This window comes from Watersipora subatra, chromosome 10 (assembly GCF_963576615.1).
Source record: "Watersipora subatra chromosome 10, tzWatSuba1.1, whole genome shotgun sequence".
Lineage (NCBI taxonomy): Eukaryota > Metazoa > Bryozoa > Gymnolaemata > Cheilostomatida > Watersiporidae > Watersipora > Watersipora subatra.
In genome coordinates, this window is record NC_088717.1 from 31,449,296 (window position 1) to 31,464,583 (window position 15,288).

Here is a 15,288-nt window from a genome sequence, read left to right on the forward strand (position 1 = left end):
CTACCGTAGTAATAGTAATACTACCGTAGTAATAGTAATACTACCGTAGTAATAGTGATACTACCGTAGTAATAGTAATACTACCGTAGTAATAGTAATACTACCGTAGTAATAGTAATACTACCGTAGTAATAGTAATGCTACAGTAGTAATAGTAATACTACTGTAGTAATAGTAATACTACCGTAGTAATAGTAATGCTACTGTAGTAATAGTAATGCTACTGTAGTAATAGTAATACTACCGTAGTAATAGTAATGCTACCGTAGTAATAGTAATGCTACAGTAGTAATAGTAATACTACAGTAGTAATAGTAATACTACCGTAGTAATAGTAATACTATTGTAGTAATAGTAATACTACTGTAGTAATAGTAATACTACTGTAGTAATAGTAATACTATAGTAGTAATAGTAATACTACAGTAGTAATAGTAATACTACTGTAGTACTAGTAATACTACTGTAGTACTAGTAATACTACTGTAGTAATAGTAATACTACCGTAGTAATAGTAACACTACCGTAGTAATAGTAATACTACCGTAGTAATAGTAATACTACCGTAGTAATATTAATACTACCGTAGTAATAGTAATACTACCGTAGTAATAGTAATACTACCGTAGTAATAGTAATACTACCGTAGTAATAGTAATGCTACAGTAGTAATAGTAATACTACTGTAGTAATAGTAATGCTACCGTAGTAATAGTAATGCTACTGTTGTAATAGTAATGCTACTGTAGTAATAGTAATACTACCGTAGTAATAGTAATGCTACAGTAGTAATAGTAATACTACAGTAGTTATAGTAATACTACTGTAGTAATAGTAATACTACTGTAGTAATAGTAATACTACTGTAGTAATAGAAAGAAAAAAGATTGAAAGCATCTGAAGACAGCCAATGGGTCATTAACTTGGGCTTAACATCAGAAAATAATGGAAAGCTGGTCTAGGCAGGTTCAGTAGCAAATGGACAAAATGCATCGATGGTACTGATAGTACAGTGTGCCCCAGGGTTACAATGTTCCTGTTATTCGACTTTTTGGTGTTACGATGTCACACACGATGTTTTTTTTCATCTCAGCCATACAACTTTTTTTTCGCCATACAATATCAGCAAAACATTTCTCGAGAGTAAAATTTGGCAGTTGATCTGCTGAATACATCGAAATAACGAAGATTCCGATTTGCTATCTGCTAAAATCCCTTTCACAATGTCTGGAAGAGATACGATGCTCGTTTTTGCAGGTCAGCGTTATTTTTCATAAGTTATAGTGAAAACAAAACAGGAAACAGATAAGTGATAACATTTTAGATGATGACAAAGTTGAAGTTTAGTAAAATTAATACTAAAACTTAGCTTTAAGTCTGTGTTTAGTAAGCTAGAGTCATCTAGGTTAAATTCAACGTTTATGTCATACGCCTGTCTCGAAGGTAAGATCTACCTACGGCACGTACTGCTGCTACGACGCATAGTTCATTGTAATGTTACATTTTACTGCAGATCATAACCACTAACTACACTAAAGTTACTGTAGGTAACTATAGTTAATAACATTAACATACTAGTTTGTCACTAACTTTTAATGCGAACATAAAATTTACGTATATAAACTTTTGATGTTTTTTACCAGGGGGTGTTTGCATTAGATATATACTATGGGCTTTCATAGTCCTCTATACAACATCTTCGCTATAGGATGTCAACACTGGTACGAATGAAAATCGTATGGCGAGGGTCGACTGTATTTCAAAGGGTCCACTGCACTGTCAATTGGTCTTATTCTAGCAGTGTGGGAGGGAAGGCCTGGATGGCCCAGATTGTACTAAGTAGCGAATAATACTAAACATTATATCGCCTTTAGTGACTGATTGGAAGGATTGACTGTACATAGACAAGTCATGCAAATAGAGACAATGTCTAATGGATGGATTTCAGGTGCTTCAACAGCTGGTTATTCCCTAAAATTACGGTGAGCAGTTGAGAATGAATCAGGAAGTTTGCTAAGATATAGAATTAGCTATTTAGAAGCCCTATGAAAACCGTCGGATGGCACGTCGGATGGCACGTCGGATGGCACGCGTGATAAAATATCTAAAGATAATACTTCTTCCTTCTATTGTGGAATGTGGCTGGTAATGGAGTATTCCTTCTGTTCAATAATAAAGGGCTTATTTTCTGCAAGCTGCTTCTGTTGATGTTCTGTTGATGTTTGACTTGACATGCTCATTTCATTTTTCTATCGAAGACCCACCAACGAATTCATTAACCCCAGCTAACATTGAATATGTCTTAGTGATACGCAATAGTAAATAACATTAAATATGTCTTAGTGATTTGCTATAGTAGATAGCATTAAATATGTCTTAGTGATACGCTATAGTAGATAACACATTAGCGTTAGCTCATGATAAGACAATGATAAGACAAAAAATTAGACAAACTAGAGAATCACCAACTAACTTATTTTATCATTTATACCTACCAGCTTGAGAAGTCTAGAATATGGTACCAATATGTGCGTTTTGCATTTCCGCAATGAATGTGTAGTGGCGTTCATCATGCTTTGAGATCCGCTGAGTCCAACAAAATCCTCTATCTGTTATATAAAAGGTGCAGAACATATAGTAATAATACTAATCTGATGTAATGTAATCTCATTTTTAACGCTAGTCAAGTCTTAGAACATTAACCACCTGCCTCAATAAAATCTCTGCCAAATCAAACTTAGAAAGTTAAGAAAGACTCACGTCGACTCTAACTGCACTGGTGGAAAACATAGATTCCTGAGAGTCCTCCTTTTCATCACTTTCAGCAAAAGACTTTTCACTTACCTAAAAAATGAATCATTCAAAAATTAGAAAATAATTTTGAAACTACAAACGTTATTAGCGGGTAACTAACAACAAGACAACATGACAAAAAACAGGCAAAAAAAAAGTACAGTGCACCCTCAGGATAGGATTACCCTAATATACCATTTCTTCACCTTACAAAGGGGAACAGAATGATTCTTTCACTTCACTATACAAATTTTTTTCACCATACAAATTCAACAAAATTTTCGCCCGAGTTCAAATTTGGCAGTCGGTGTGCTTATTACGTACGTACTTATTACGTACGTACTTATTACGTACGTACTTATTACGTACGTACTTATTACGTACGTACTTATTACGTACGTACTTATTACGTACGTACTTATTACGTACGTACTTATTACGTACGTAATAAGTACGTACGTAATAAGTACGTACGTAATAAGTACGTACTTATTACGTACGTACTTATTACGTACGTACTTATTACGTACGTACTTATTACGTACGTACTTATTACGTACGTACTTATTACGTACGTACTTATTACGTACGTACTTATTACGTACGTACTTATTACGTACGTACTTATTACGTACGTACTTATTACGTACGTACTTATTACGTACGTACTTATTACGTACGTACTTATTACGTACGTACTTATTACGTACGTAATAAGTACGTACGTAATAAGTACGTACGTAATAAGTACGTACGTAATAAGTACGTACTTATTACGTACGTACTTATTACGTACGTACTTATTACGTATGTACTTATTACGTACGTAATAAGTACGTACTTATTACGTACGTACTTATTACGTACGTACTTATTACGTACGTACTTATTACGTACGTACTTATTACGTACGTCAAAATAACTAAGATAACAATAACAAAAATATTTTCACGCCTGAAAGAGACACGATGAGCGATATCTCTCAGTTCAGCAATTCTCGTTTGCAAAATGGTAATAGATTTTTTACAGAACAAGCAGCAAAGTTGGAGTTGCAATCCCTTTATACAAAAGGCCCACTGGTCAGACAACTTCTTTTCGCGTGCTGACAAACATTCACTTTGTCACAAAAACAGAATCATTCGGGTTTTCTTGATGAATTATGTCAATGATATACAACCCCCACAGGATAGGCGACGGGCATTATGTTGGGATGAACCCGAACACAGCACCCGAATAAATAATATGCTGAATAAAGCCCCTTGTAAATTTACAAATATTATGAACAATAGTGGTTATTTTACTGATCTTTTAGTTTTATTTTCTTGTCAAGCAAATATAGTTTCCCACTATAATTGTCATCGTTATGATCAGTCAGTTGCCATTCACAAGCATTCGTGATATTAATAGTCGCAATAGGAAAATTACCCAAACTCGGTTTTATATTTACTATATTTATATTAGATTTTGACTATGAAAACTACACTCCACAGCTTTGCTTTCTGTCCCCTCTTATTGGCCAAATGAAACAATGTGACAACGATAAAAGACTTTGTCATTTTATATTAGGGTGGCAAAATATTAATCAGAAACTAGGGAAAAAAGGCCGTTGTTCGGATGATTTTGGGTAAACTATATTCAACTTTAAGCATATACCACGACCCCTACCAATTTCGAAATTATTAAAAGTAGGTAATTTGAAATGTTTTATTTTCCATGGATCCATTTTTTTGGTTAGGTGTTACCCCTACATTGTAGAAATTCAAGGTTTGCTATTGTGAACAGCTGCGTCTACTGAACAAATGAGCTAATGACACAATAACAGCGAGTCATATTTTCCAGAACCTAATAAGGCAACACGACCGCCCCGCGTGAATTGTGTTAGCCCCGAAACCCAGTCTAGCACAATCCGAACAGAGCTCGATCATTAAACCCCGTCCATATAATAGCCGTCGCTTATCCTGGTGGTTTATATCATTGATTAGGTAGGAAATGTTTTAAAGAGGGCCCTGAAAGTTATAGCGAAAGCAAAGAAAAAATCGATAGAAGTAATAAAATTTTAGTGATTAAAAGTTAACTCAGTAAAATGTGTGTGCGTATTGATGTCTATATGCGTGTGAATGTCTGTGCGTATGGATGTCTATGTGCGCGTAGAGATGTCTGTGTGCGTGTTTAGTAAGGTAAAACTCATTTGAAGTGAATTCAAAGTTTTTGTTTTACGTACGTCTGTCTTGAAGGTAAGAACTTCCCACGAAATTAGTAGGAAGTATGTGGTATGTACTGCTAATAGACATTGTAACGTTACATTTTAATGCAGATCATAAGCAATAAATACACTAAATATAATAAAGTTACTGTAGGTAACTATAGCTACAAAGGTTAATATACTATTTTATTACTAATTTTTAATACCGGTATGTATATGCATTATATAATTACTATGGTTTCCATACCCCTACATACGATTTTTTTAAGATATGATACCAACCCTGGAACATATCAACATCGTATTCTGAAGATGCAGTTTGGCTTTGCTTTACATTTTGCCTTCATATGCTCTCTTGTAATAATGTGGCCAGAACTGACTACAGAAACTAAAAACTAACAAAAATCTGTATATATCATTTGTTAATAAGTATATTGTATGAGTTTATACTGTATGTTAATAAGTATATTGTATGAGTTTATACTGTATGTTAATAAGTATATTGTATGAGTTTATACTGTATGTTAATAAGTATATTGTATGAGTTTATACTGTATGTTAATAAGTATACTGTATGAGTTTATACTGTATGTTAATAGGTATATTGTATGAGTTTATACTGTATGTTAATAAGTATACTGTATGAGTTTATACTGTATGTTAATAGGTATATTGTATGAGTTTATACTGTATGTTAATAAGTATACTGTATGAGTTTATACTGTATGTTAATAAGTATATTGTATGAGTTTATACTGTATGTTAATAAGTATATTGTATGAGTTTATACTGTATGTTAATAAGTATACTGTATGAGTTTATACTGTATGTTAATAAGTATACTGTATGAGTTTATACTGTATGTTAATAAGTATACTGTATGAGTTTATACTGTATGTTAATAAGTATACTGTATGAGTTTATACTGTATGTTAATAGGTATATTGTATGAGTTTATACTGTATGTTAATAAGTATATTGTATGAGTTTATACTGTATGTTAATAAGTATACTGTATGAGTTTATACTGTATGTTAATAGGTATATTGTATGAGTTTATACCATCTCATAATACAGTGAAACCTCGGTTCTTTAACGCTTCAGTTCTCGACCAACTCGGTCGGACTTTGACCAAAAAGTTTAAGATTTGTTCGTCTCGGACCTCAACCATAAATTCGGTTTCGAGCAAACCGGAACATGCGCATTGGAATTTAATATTCGGAACAGCTCCGGAAACAGCATGTTTATACGTTTAACGACGTTGTTATGAGCCACTTTCGGAAGGTTCTCAATATACATATATCAATATATATATATATATATATATCAATATACATATATCAATATATATATATACATATATCAATATATATATATATATATATATATACTCAACATCATAAGATATATAATGGCATGCTTCTGTCATGTAGTGACAATGCTTGGTAGAGTTGTCATGTTCTCTAGTAGAGAAACACACCGCCAGGACTAGGTTTTTATAAGCTACCTTGGGTGGTCCTAACACTTATCAAGGGCTTCTTCTGGAACTGTCAGATTAACCTGAAGGGATACATTTTTGCAACACGTCCAGTCCGACAGAGCCAGGTAGCCATTTCACTTGTCCAATGTGCGAAGGACAGAGGTGGATCTTTAACGTGCCCACATTGTTAGTGTGGTACACGGGGCCTCCAAGTTAAACCATAACTGTCACGAACAACTTTTATCGTATTTGCTAAGTAAATCAGACACGCTGATTCCGATTTTGTACTCAAAATGAAGATTAGTCCACAAACCTTCAAAGTCATTTAGGCTTTTTCAAAGCGTTTCAATATCCGTTTCGAAAACAACACAATCGGCATTAAAAGCTCCGCCCATAAATATGTGACGAAACCTAGCTTTTTCAGAAACGGAAGTTAGGAATGTTTAGTCCGATTTAGAATAATAGAGATGGGTGTCTTAAAACCCAATATTATCTAAATCCAACCTGTAAAATAATTTCAGTTTTTTATTAAAGGGATATAAACTATTTAAAATTGCTCTCAGCTTGTTACATGACGTTTAAATGGGCTGGACGCCGAGAAAAATGAGCTCAAAAAGCGCGGTTTTATCACAAGCTAGCGTTGTTATCGCGCTTTTTAAATGTGCAATGATAAATAGCTTATCTACCTTTCAGAAAGGACTGAGAATATTTTTAAGGCTGAATTTAGATATTAATGGATTTTAAAACACCCATCTCTATTATTCTAAATCGGTCTAAACACCCCTACGTAACTTCTGTTCCTAAAAAGCTAGGTTACATCACGTATTTACGGGCGGAGCTTGTTATGCCAATCGTGTTGTTTTCGAGACCGATATTAAAATGCTATAAAAAATCCTTCATTACTCTGAAAGTTAGTGGCCTAATCTTTATTTTGATTACAAAATCGGAATCAGCATGTCTGATTTACCTAGTAAATACGATAAAAGTTGTTCGTGGCAGTTATGGTTTAATGTCTAGATCCAAAAGACCCAGCAATTTAGGGTTAAAAGCTTGCTGAGAGCTTTTTGTCAGATTGGCATTAAGCAGAGCTCGAACAACCAACCCCATGGTTGACAATCAAAGATGATACCACTAAGCCACCCTGACACCCTTGCTGGAGGTTACATCATAAGATATACCTGACAATACTCAACACCATAAGATATACCTTAATATACTCAACATCATAAGATATACTTTAATATACTCAACACCATAAGATATACCTTAATATACTCAACATCATAAGCTATACCTCAAGCTTAGACAATTATTGTTTTCGCAATTTTTTAAACTAAATGTTTTGCATATGAACATGTACGTATATTGAAAGAAAATATCCATAAAAGAACATGTTTTGTTTGAACAACATAACGTACACTTTTTACCTTGGGATTTTGGTAAAATTATTGCCATTTTTCACCTTGTACCAGCTTATTTATAGGTAACTAGGTATAGTGTTAGCTAGGTGTTACCTATGAATGTATCTAAACCTACTGCAGGAGTATATAGGTTTAGGTACATAAACCCAGATGAATGCCCATGGTTGAGCATACAAGGATATAGAGCTGCATATAACTTATAGGCCTACATGTACATTTAGTATGTTCAGATATACATGTATACGTAACAGGCTTAATAATACATGTACATGTAGCAAGTTTAGATATACATGCACATGCAACAGGTTCAGATATACATTTACATATAGCAGGTTTAGATATACATGTACATATAGCAGGTTTAGATATACATGTACACGTAACAGGTTTATATATACATGTACATGTAGCAGGTTTAGATTTATATGTACATATAGCAGGTTTAGATATACATGTACATGTAACAGGTTCAGATATACATGTACATGTAACAGGTTTACATATACATGTAGCAGGTTTAGATATACATATTCATGTAGCAGGTTTAGATATACATGTACATATAGCAGGTTTAGATATACATGTACATATAGCAGGTTTAGATATGCATGTACATATAGCAGGTTTAGATATACATGTACATATAGCAGGTTTAGATATACATGTACATATAGCAGGTTTAGATATACATGTACATATAGCAGGTTTAGATATACATGTACATATAGCAGGTTTAGATATACATGTACATATAGCAGGTTTAGATATACATGTACATATAACAGGTTTAGATATACATGTACATATAGCAGGTTTAGATATACATGTACATATAGCAGGTTTAGAGAACAGACATCATACTTAACAAAAACTGTTCTTACCTGTCCCAAAATCCTTTCATCTTCAAATGCCATGGCAAAGCTGTTGAGACTGGAAGAGGCTTCACAACTGCGCTGCTGCATCCACAATTGAGCAATATTTTTTGTATTTGACATTCGTCTGTATAATCCAGTGGGCCTAAGTTGTGTCGCCTATATTTTATAATATATTATATATATTCCTGTAATATATTCTCATATTATACAGAAACTGCCAAATATGCCTAAACACTAGAATTCCAAAGATCAACCTAATTTTGCGCAAGATCGAACGGGCTGCAGGAATGTATGCGAATGACTCCTAAATTTATGCACTAGGTCTTAAAATCTAGTCTTCTTCATCTATAAGTATTTTTATTCTTATGTACATTCTTGTATTCTTATGGAATAAAAATAAACCAATAAATGGCTTCATTATAGTCAGATTTGTCTACGATCAGCTTTGGATTGCCTCAATGTCTGTCCCAAGTGAATGATAGAGGAGCCTGCATCATTCGTCAACAGGCTAGTTGTAAAGGTGTTGACCTTTTTACATATACATTACAAAGCATCATTTCGCTGAAAGAATGATGTTTTCTGACACAATCTTTGATATCTTATACTAAAAATGAAGAAGACAATTAGTTATGAATGAACTTTCTTGAAAAATCCTACTGAAAAGCATTACTTTGTTGCTTGAAAGCTTGGGATCCTAGTAAATGGCATTTTCATTGATAAAACATTACAGAATAAAAACAGAAGCTATACAATCAATACCATGAAAGCGCAAAAATATTATTTGTTGATCTAGATGGCTCTACCTTACTGATTAGCATAAACTACCTACTGATCAGCATGGCCTACCTGCTCATCAGCATGGGCTACCTGCTTATCAGCATGGACTACCTGCTGGTTAGCATAGACTACCTGTTGATTAGCATAGACTACAACGAGCCAAAAGAATGTCAAGTCCGTAATGGTTATAAGCAGATAGCTATCCTTCGGAAGCCTTAATGTAAAAAAATTACAAGTGAACACTTATTTTCTATCGTAAAGCATTGGCGCTTATGTGTATTGACTAAGCCATTTCCAAAATGCCTTTGAAGGAGGCTGTCGACACCAATGTGTCACCCATTCAGGTATCTTACTCTTTTTTTTTAAGTATTAGCAAGCGTGCTCGATTTCGTTTAATGCATAACTGAACACAGAGAAGTAAAATCAGGTACACATAATATCAAGTTACTATGAGCTAAGGAGCCGAAGGTCATTAGCTAAATTTATAAAGAATCTTAGTTTACTTGAATGCAATAAAAATCTTAAGCTATATAGGTGCGTACTTACTAGTACATGCATTTACTAAACGCTGGGCATCAGATGGACTCTTACGACCTGTTATGAAGTCCCACAGGATGACAGCTTGTCCGCGGACGAGTGCCCTTCTGACCTTTAACCGATTGGCCAAGACGAGATTAAACCAGCTATCGGTTGCGTTACTATATTTAGCCGTAATCACTGTGTCAATCACCTCTCGCGAGCAGTCAAAATTTGTCAAGGATTCCTGTACCAAAGTAACAAATTTTGCTTGCCACCTGAATATAATTTACAGGAGCAGAAACAAACAAACAAACAACCGAAAATTTACCATTTTGTGATGGTTGTGTGAGCTTTGCTTTTGCATTGATTGGCTACATGACAACTACCGGTATTTCTAATCTTTGCAACATTTTAAACGAGCGAGCCTGAAGTATGCTAGTGCCTGCACTCAATTTTTATTGTGTTTGCTCAGATATCGACCCAGATGTACCCAGACGTGTACATTGCTAGATAGCAAGTCAGATGCGCTAATTTGTAGCATAAACATATAACTCCAAATTATAATGGCTCACACGCCTGCCAAGCCTTCAGCAATATTAATTATTAAATGTTAGCAATTTTAAATAATTTTGTAATGATAAAAAGCCATAATCTTAAGAGAATGTCAAGGTCAGGTGAACCCTCCCAACAATTTCAAAAGCCCAATTTACAATAAAGGACCTCTCTAAGTTCTCACCTAGAATATGTCTTCTGATCAGCTGAACCTCTCCAAGTTCTCATCTAAAATGTTTTTTGACCTGCTAAACATCTCTAGGTATTGCAACAGTGAAGTGAGTTTAAAATAAAATTAACTGCGTAATAAACTTTGCTGGCTTTTGAAATTTGATGATATTGATGATATTCTCATATTTATCTATGTTAGTATTATATGCCATCAATGACTTTATCATATCTATCTATGATATTATCATATGATGTCGATGATATCATTATATGATATCGATGATATTATCATATGTATTGATAGATTTGTGTATCGGTAGACAACAGCACTTTATATACGTAAATTTGTAAGCAACATGTCTTTGCGAAAGCAAGGTTCGATAGCAAAGTATCCATAATTACTTCATATTGGTAGTAGATTTTGTTTTCTTGAAAATTTCATGTTATCATAATCAAATCTCTACGAAAAGATTTTGGATAAATAGAAATGGTAATAAATGAGGCATTGCTAATCAAAGTCAGATAGTTGAGTTGATAGTAACCCACGCTATATCCTTGACCCGCCCTACTGGTCGAGCACAGGCGTGCTAGCAAGTAAAGTATATTCTATACAGAAACTAGAACATGCGCTTGCATCTTGGACAATGTATCAATCTTCGATGGATGTAGCGCAGGCAGTTTTAGTCCTAGAGTTATCTCCCCCTAAAGTGATAACTGCGCCTTCAACAACACTAGCGTTTCCCGTGCCAACAAAGAGCGTTTAGGCCACGCCCCTTTTTTGAGCTAGTTAATCGTAGTGATTGACAGAACAATAACATCAGCCATGAGAATGATCATGAATTTCCAGTTAAGATAGTAATTATTGCTCATATTAAAGAATGATGATTATAGTTTATTACTCTAATACATGCATATGCTTTTTATTTAAAGCAATTCCAATGCCTACATGACATGCAAAGGCACTAAATAGATAGTGTTAAGTAAGTGAGTTAATGTAATCAGTTACTCATAGATAAGATAGATAGTCCTACTGGGGTTGTATTACATTGGTGTGAATGTGATGGGAAGCTAATCGACTGCCATCGACTGAAAGTATTGACATTGTATGGTGATACAGTGAATCATTGACACCACTGTCCACAAACAGCCCTTGCATGTAATATTAGATTTCAATACATATCAATCAAATACATAGACTAGCTTGAAGCAAAGATGTCCACTAGTTAGTGGACATCTTTTTTTGATGTAAGTAAGCAAAAAGTTTCAAAATTAGAGTGGCAAATGTTGTTATTTGTTAAATACAAATAAATTATACTTAATTATACTAAATTATAATTATTTAAAAGTAAAATAGATTTTTTTACTACTTTATTTATTAAATAATTTTTTATTGTAATCGTAGCTAAACAGATTATATTGAGCCATCACTTGTTAATTATTTTACATTTAAATTTAAACACATTTCCGGTTTCATTTTTGTTCCTAATTTATTTCAACAAAACACTTCTTTCATTATATGAAATTTAAAAGTTGTAGTTGTTTGAAGAAGCTTGAAAACATTTAGTTGTTTTTTATTTTCTCTCTTCTCTTCATTTATTTCAATTACACAAAACACTTCTCATGATATTTAGTTTGAAAGTTAAAGTGGCAAATGTTGTTATAATTATGTTAAAAGAAAATAAATTATACTTTAATTATTCTAAATTATAATTATATAAAAATAAAAAAGACTTTCTATTACCTTATTTATTAAATAATTTTTAATTGTAATCATAGCTAAACAGATTATATTTAGCCATTACTTGCTAATTATTTTACATTTAAACACATTTACAGTTTTATTTTTCTTCCTAATTTATTTCAACAAAACACTTCATTCATGATATGAAATTTAAAAGTTGTAGTTGTTTGAACAAGCTTGAAAACCTTTACAGTTGTTTGCTTTTTCCTCTTAATCCATTTGAACTGCTGAAAAATATTTTCTCTTGATATGAAGTTTAAGTTAGAATGGTAAATGTTATACAAAAATAAATTTTCTGTCCAGACTTTTTTATTACTCGGGTAGTACAGCTCATAGTTGATAGCAGTCGATTAGCTTCCCATCAAACTAATGTAATACAACCCCAGTATGACTATCTATCTATCTTAGCTATGAGTAACTGATCGCATTAACTCACTTACTTCACACTATCTATTCGGTGCCTTTGCAAGTCATGTAGGTATCAGGGATTACCTGTATGTCACAATTTCCATTTCCATAATTCATTTCCATATTATTTCCATAATTAATCTCCATAATATTTCCATTTCCATAACTCATTTCCATAACATTTCCCTAGTTCATTTTTATATTATTTCCATTTCCATACCATTTCCATATTTCTAAAATAAAATTTCCATATCCATTTCCCTAAAATTATGGAAATATTTATGTTTATGGAAAAGTAAACATTTTCATATGTTTAGCGATCCCTGGTAGGTATTGAATTGCTTTAAATAATAAGCATATATTATAGTAATAAACTATAATCATCATTTCTTTAATATGAGCGTTAGTTACTATCTTAACTGGAAACTCATGATCCAGTTAAGAACATGATTTAACCTTGGCTGATGTTATTGATCTAGTCAATCAATACGATTGACTAGCACAAAATAGGGGCGTGGCCTAAACGCTCATTGTTGGCACCGGAAACGCTCGTGTTGTTATCCCTCTAGGAGGAGATAACTCTATGGTTTTAGTTCAACTGGAAATATCCTATGAGTTAATTCTAATCATTCAGTAGCACAGGTTAAAGGCCAAACACCCTCTACTACTATCAATGCTACCTAATCGACTATCGACTCTAGCAACTCACCAGAATAAAATTACTACTGTCAAGATATTCGTAAAATCTTCTAGTTGAGACTAGAAACTAATTTTGCTCTCATCGCAATTGTTTTTGGTCTACAGACTCTATTTCCTTCGGAATGCCACAGAGTTTTATGTCTATGATGTGCAGGACTCTATCCTTATGTAATTTTGTAATCAGTAATTCTGTTAAGCACATACAGAATAAATATAAATATATTTTACTAACTTATATAAATAAAATATCCCAGAATAAACAGATCTACCCAAAACTTTGCCACAAAAATTGAGGATGTTGGGTTATCATTGTACCAAACAAAAACAAACCAGTTAGTTTTTCCTTTACTCAGAAATCACAGCATAAGATCATGGTTTCCAATTTCTTTTTATTTCTGGTATAGGATGTATGAAAAGACAAATTATAAACAGCGATCTAAATTTATTTTTGCTAGTGAAGTTTTTTAACACTGGACCCAAGATATTTTTTCTGACCACTACTTTTTTATATTAGAAAATGTGTCTGCGTTTTGGTCAAAATGCAAAGACAATAGTATTTTTCTTTTGCTGCCAGTTTCACTAAACTACCAAAAATATTAAAGATGCTTTTGTTTGCCAAATGCATCATTTAGTATGCAGAATTTTTTGCTGATTTTAAAAAACTTTAAAGTTGCGACAGAAATTCTGCTTTTACAACAAAAATACCGAGCGTATGCTAGCAAAAAATTGTCAGGATGACTTCAAGGAGTACTTCAGTACACTAGATCTGTTTATTGGCTACTAGCAAGGACCCTGGGACACCAATGCACAGGAGAAGGCGGCGTTTGCTACCCGCTCTAGTCTCTTTGAGTGGCAGGCCTTGTCCCTTGGTCTTACCTTCGCACGGCCACCTTCCAGAAACTAATGGAGTGCATGCTACACGACTTGAATTAGAAGACGTTGTTGCTTTACTTGGATAACATCCTCGTCATTGCCCTTGACTTCGACACCCAACTGCAGTGATTAAAGGAAGTATCCCAGCATTTGAAAGGAGGTTCAGCTGAAACTGAAATTTTCTAAATGTGAGCTGCTCCAGTCAAAGGCGCGTCACTTAGGCCATGTGGTTAGCGCTGAAGGTGTATCTACTGACCCAAAAAAAATGCGGGCAGTCCGAAAATGGCCAACAACCAGAGGGCTCAGGATGTGGCAAGGCTTCCTGGGTACGGTAGGCGATTACTGGCTGTATAAACCTAGCTTTGCTACCACAGCTCAGCCTTTTCACTAGTCGACTGGCAAAGGCGAGATTTTGATCTTGATTTTAGATATTGGGGCAAGGAAAACCAGACGGCCTTCAAGGAGCTGAAAAAGCATCTGTCCTCAGGGCCTGTACTGGACTCCCTGATCTGGACCGGCCGAATATAATGGATGCGGATGCCAATGGCTGCGGAGTGGGTGCTGTCACAAGTTCAAGAAGGGACTGCTTTCTTCAGCAGGACCATGGCCCCTGCAGAGAGGAATTACTGTGTAACCTAACGAGAGCTGAGAGCCGTGGTGAAGTCTGTGAAGGATTTCTGGCTGTGAAGGATTTCTGGCTCACTCTTTACAAACTGCCGTTCCTTTTGCATGCAGACAATGCTTCTTTGCAACGGCTATGCCGACATACAGAGCCC

General features: G+C 34.1%; 1 protein-coding gene across 1 annotated transcript in view; it reads right to left on the reverse strand.

The window, feature by feature from the left end:
* Window positions 1-10,141, reverse strand: part of LOC137405873 (uncharacterized) — an 88,406-nt gene extending 78,265 nt beyond the window's left edge. Inside the window, exons 1-4 of the mRNA XM_068092310.1 lie at window positions 10,096-10,141; window positions 8,779-8,928; window positions 2,761-2,844; window positions 2,496-2,609 (exon numbers count right to left, since the gene is read on the reverse strand). Of these exons, the coding sequence (XP_067948411.1) occupies window positions 2,496-2,609; window positions 2,761-2,844; window positions 8,779-8,928; window positions 10,096-10,107 (360 nt within the window). The 5' untranslated portion in view covers window positions 10,108-10,141. The remainder of the gene's footprint in view (window positions 1-2,495; window positions 2,610-2,760; window positions 2,845-8,778; window positions 8,929-10,095) is intronic.
* Between the last annotated feature and the right edge of the window lie 5,147 nt (window positions 10,142-15,288).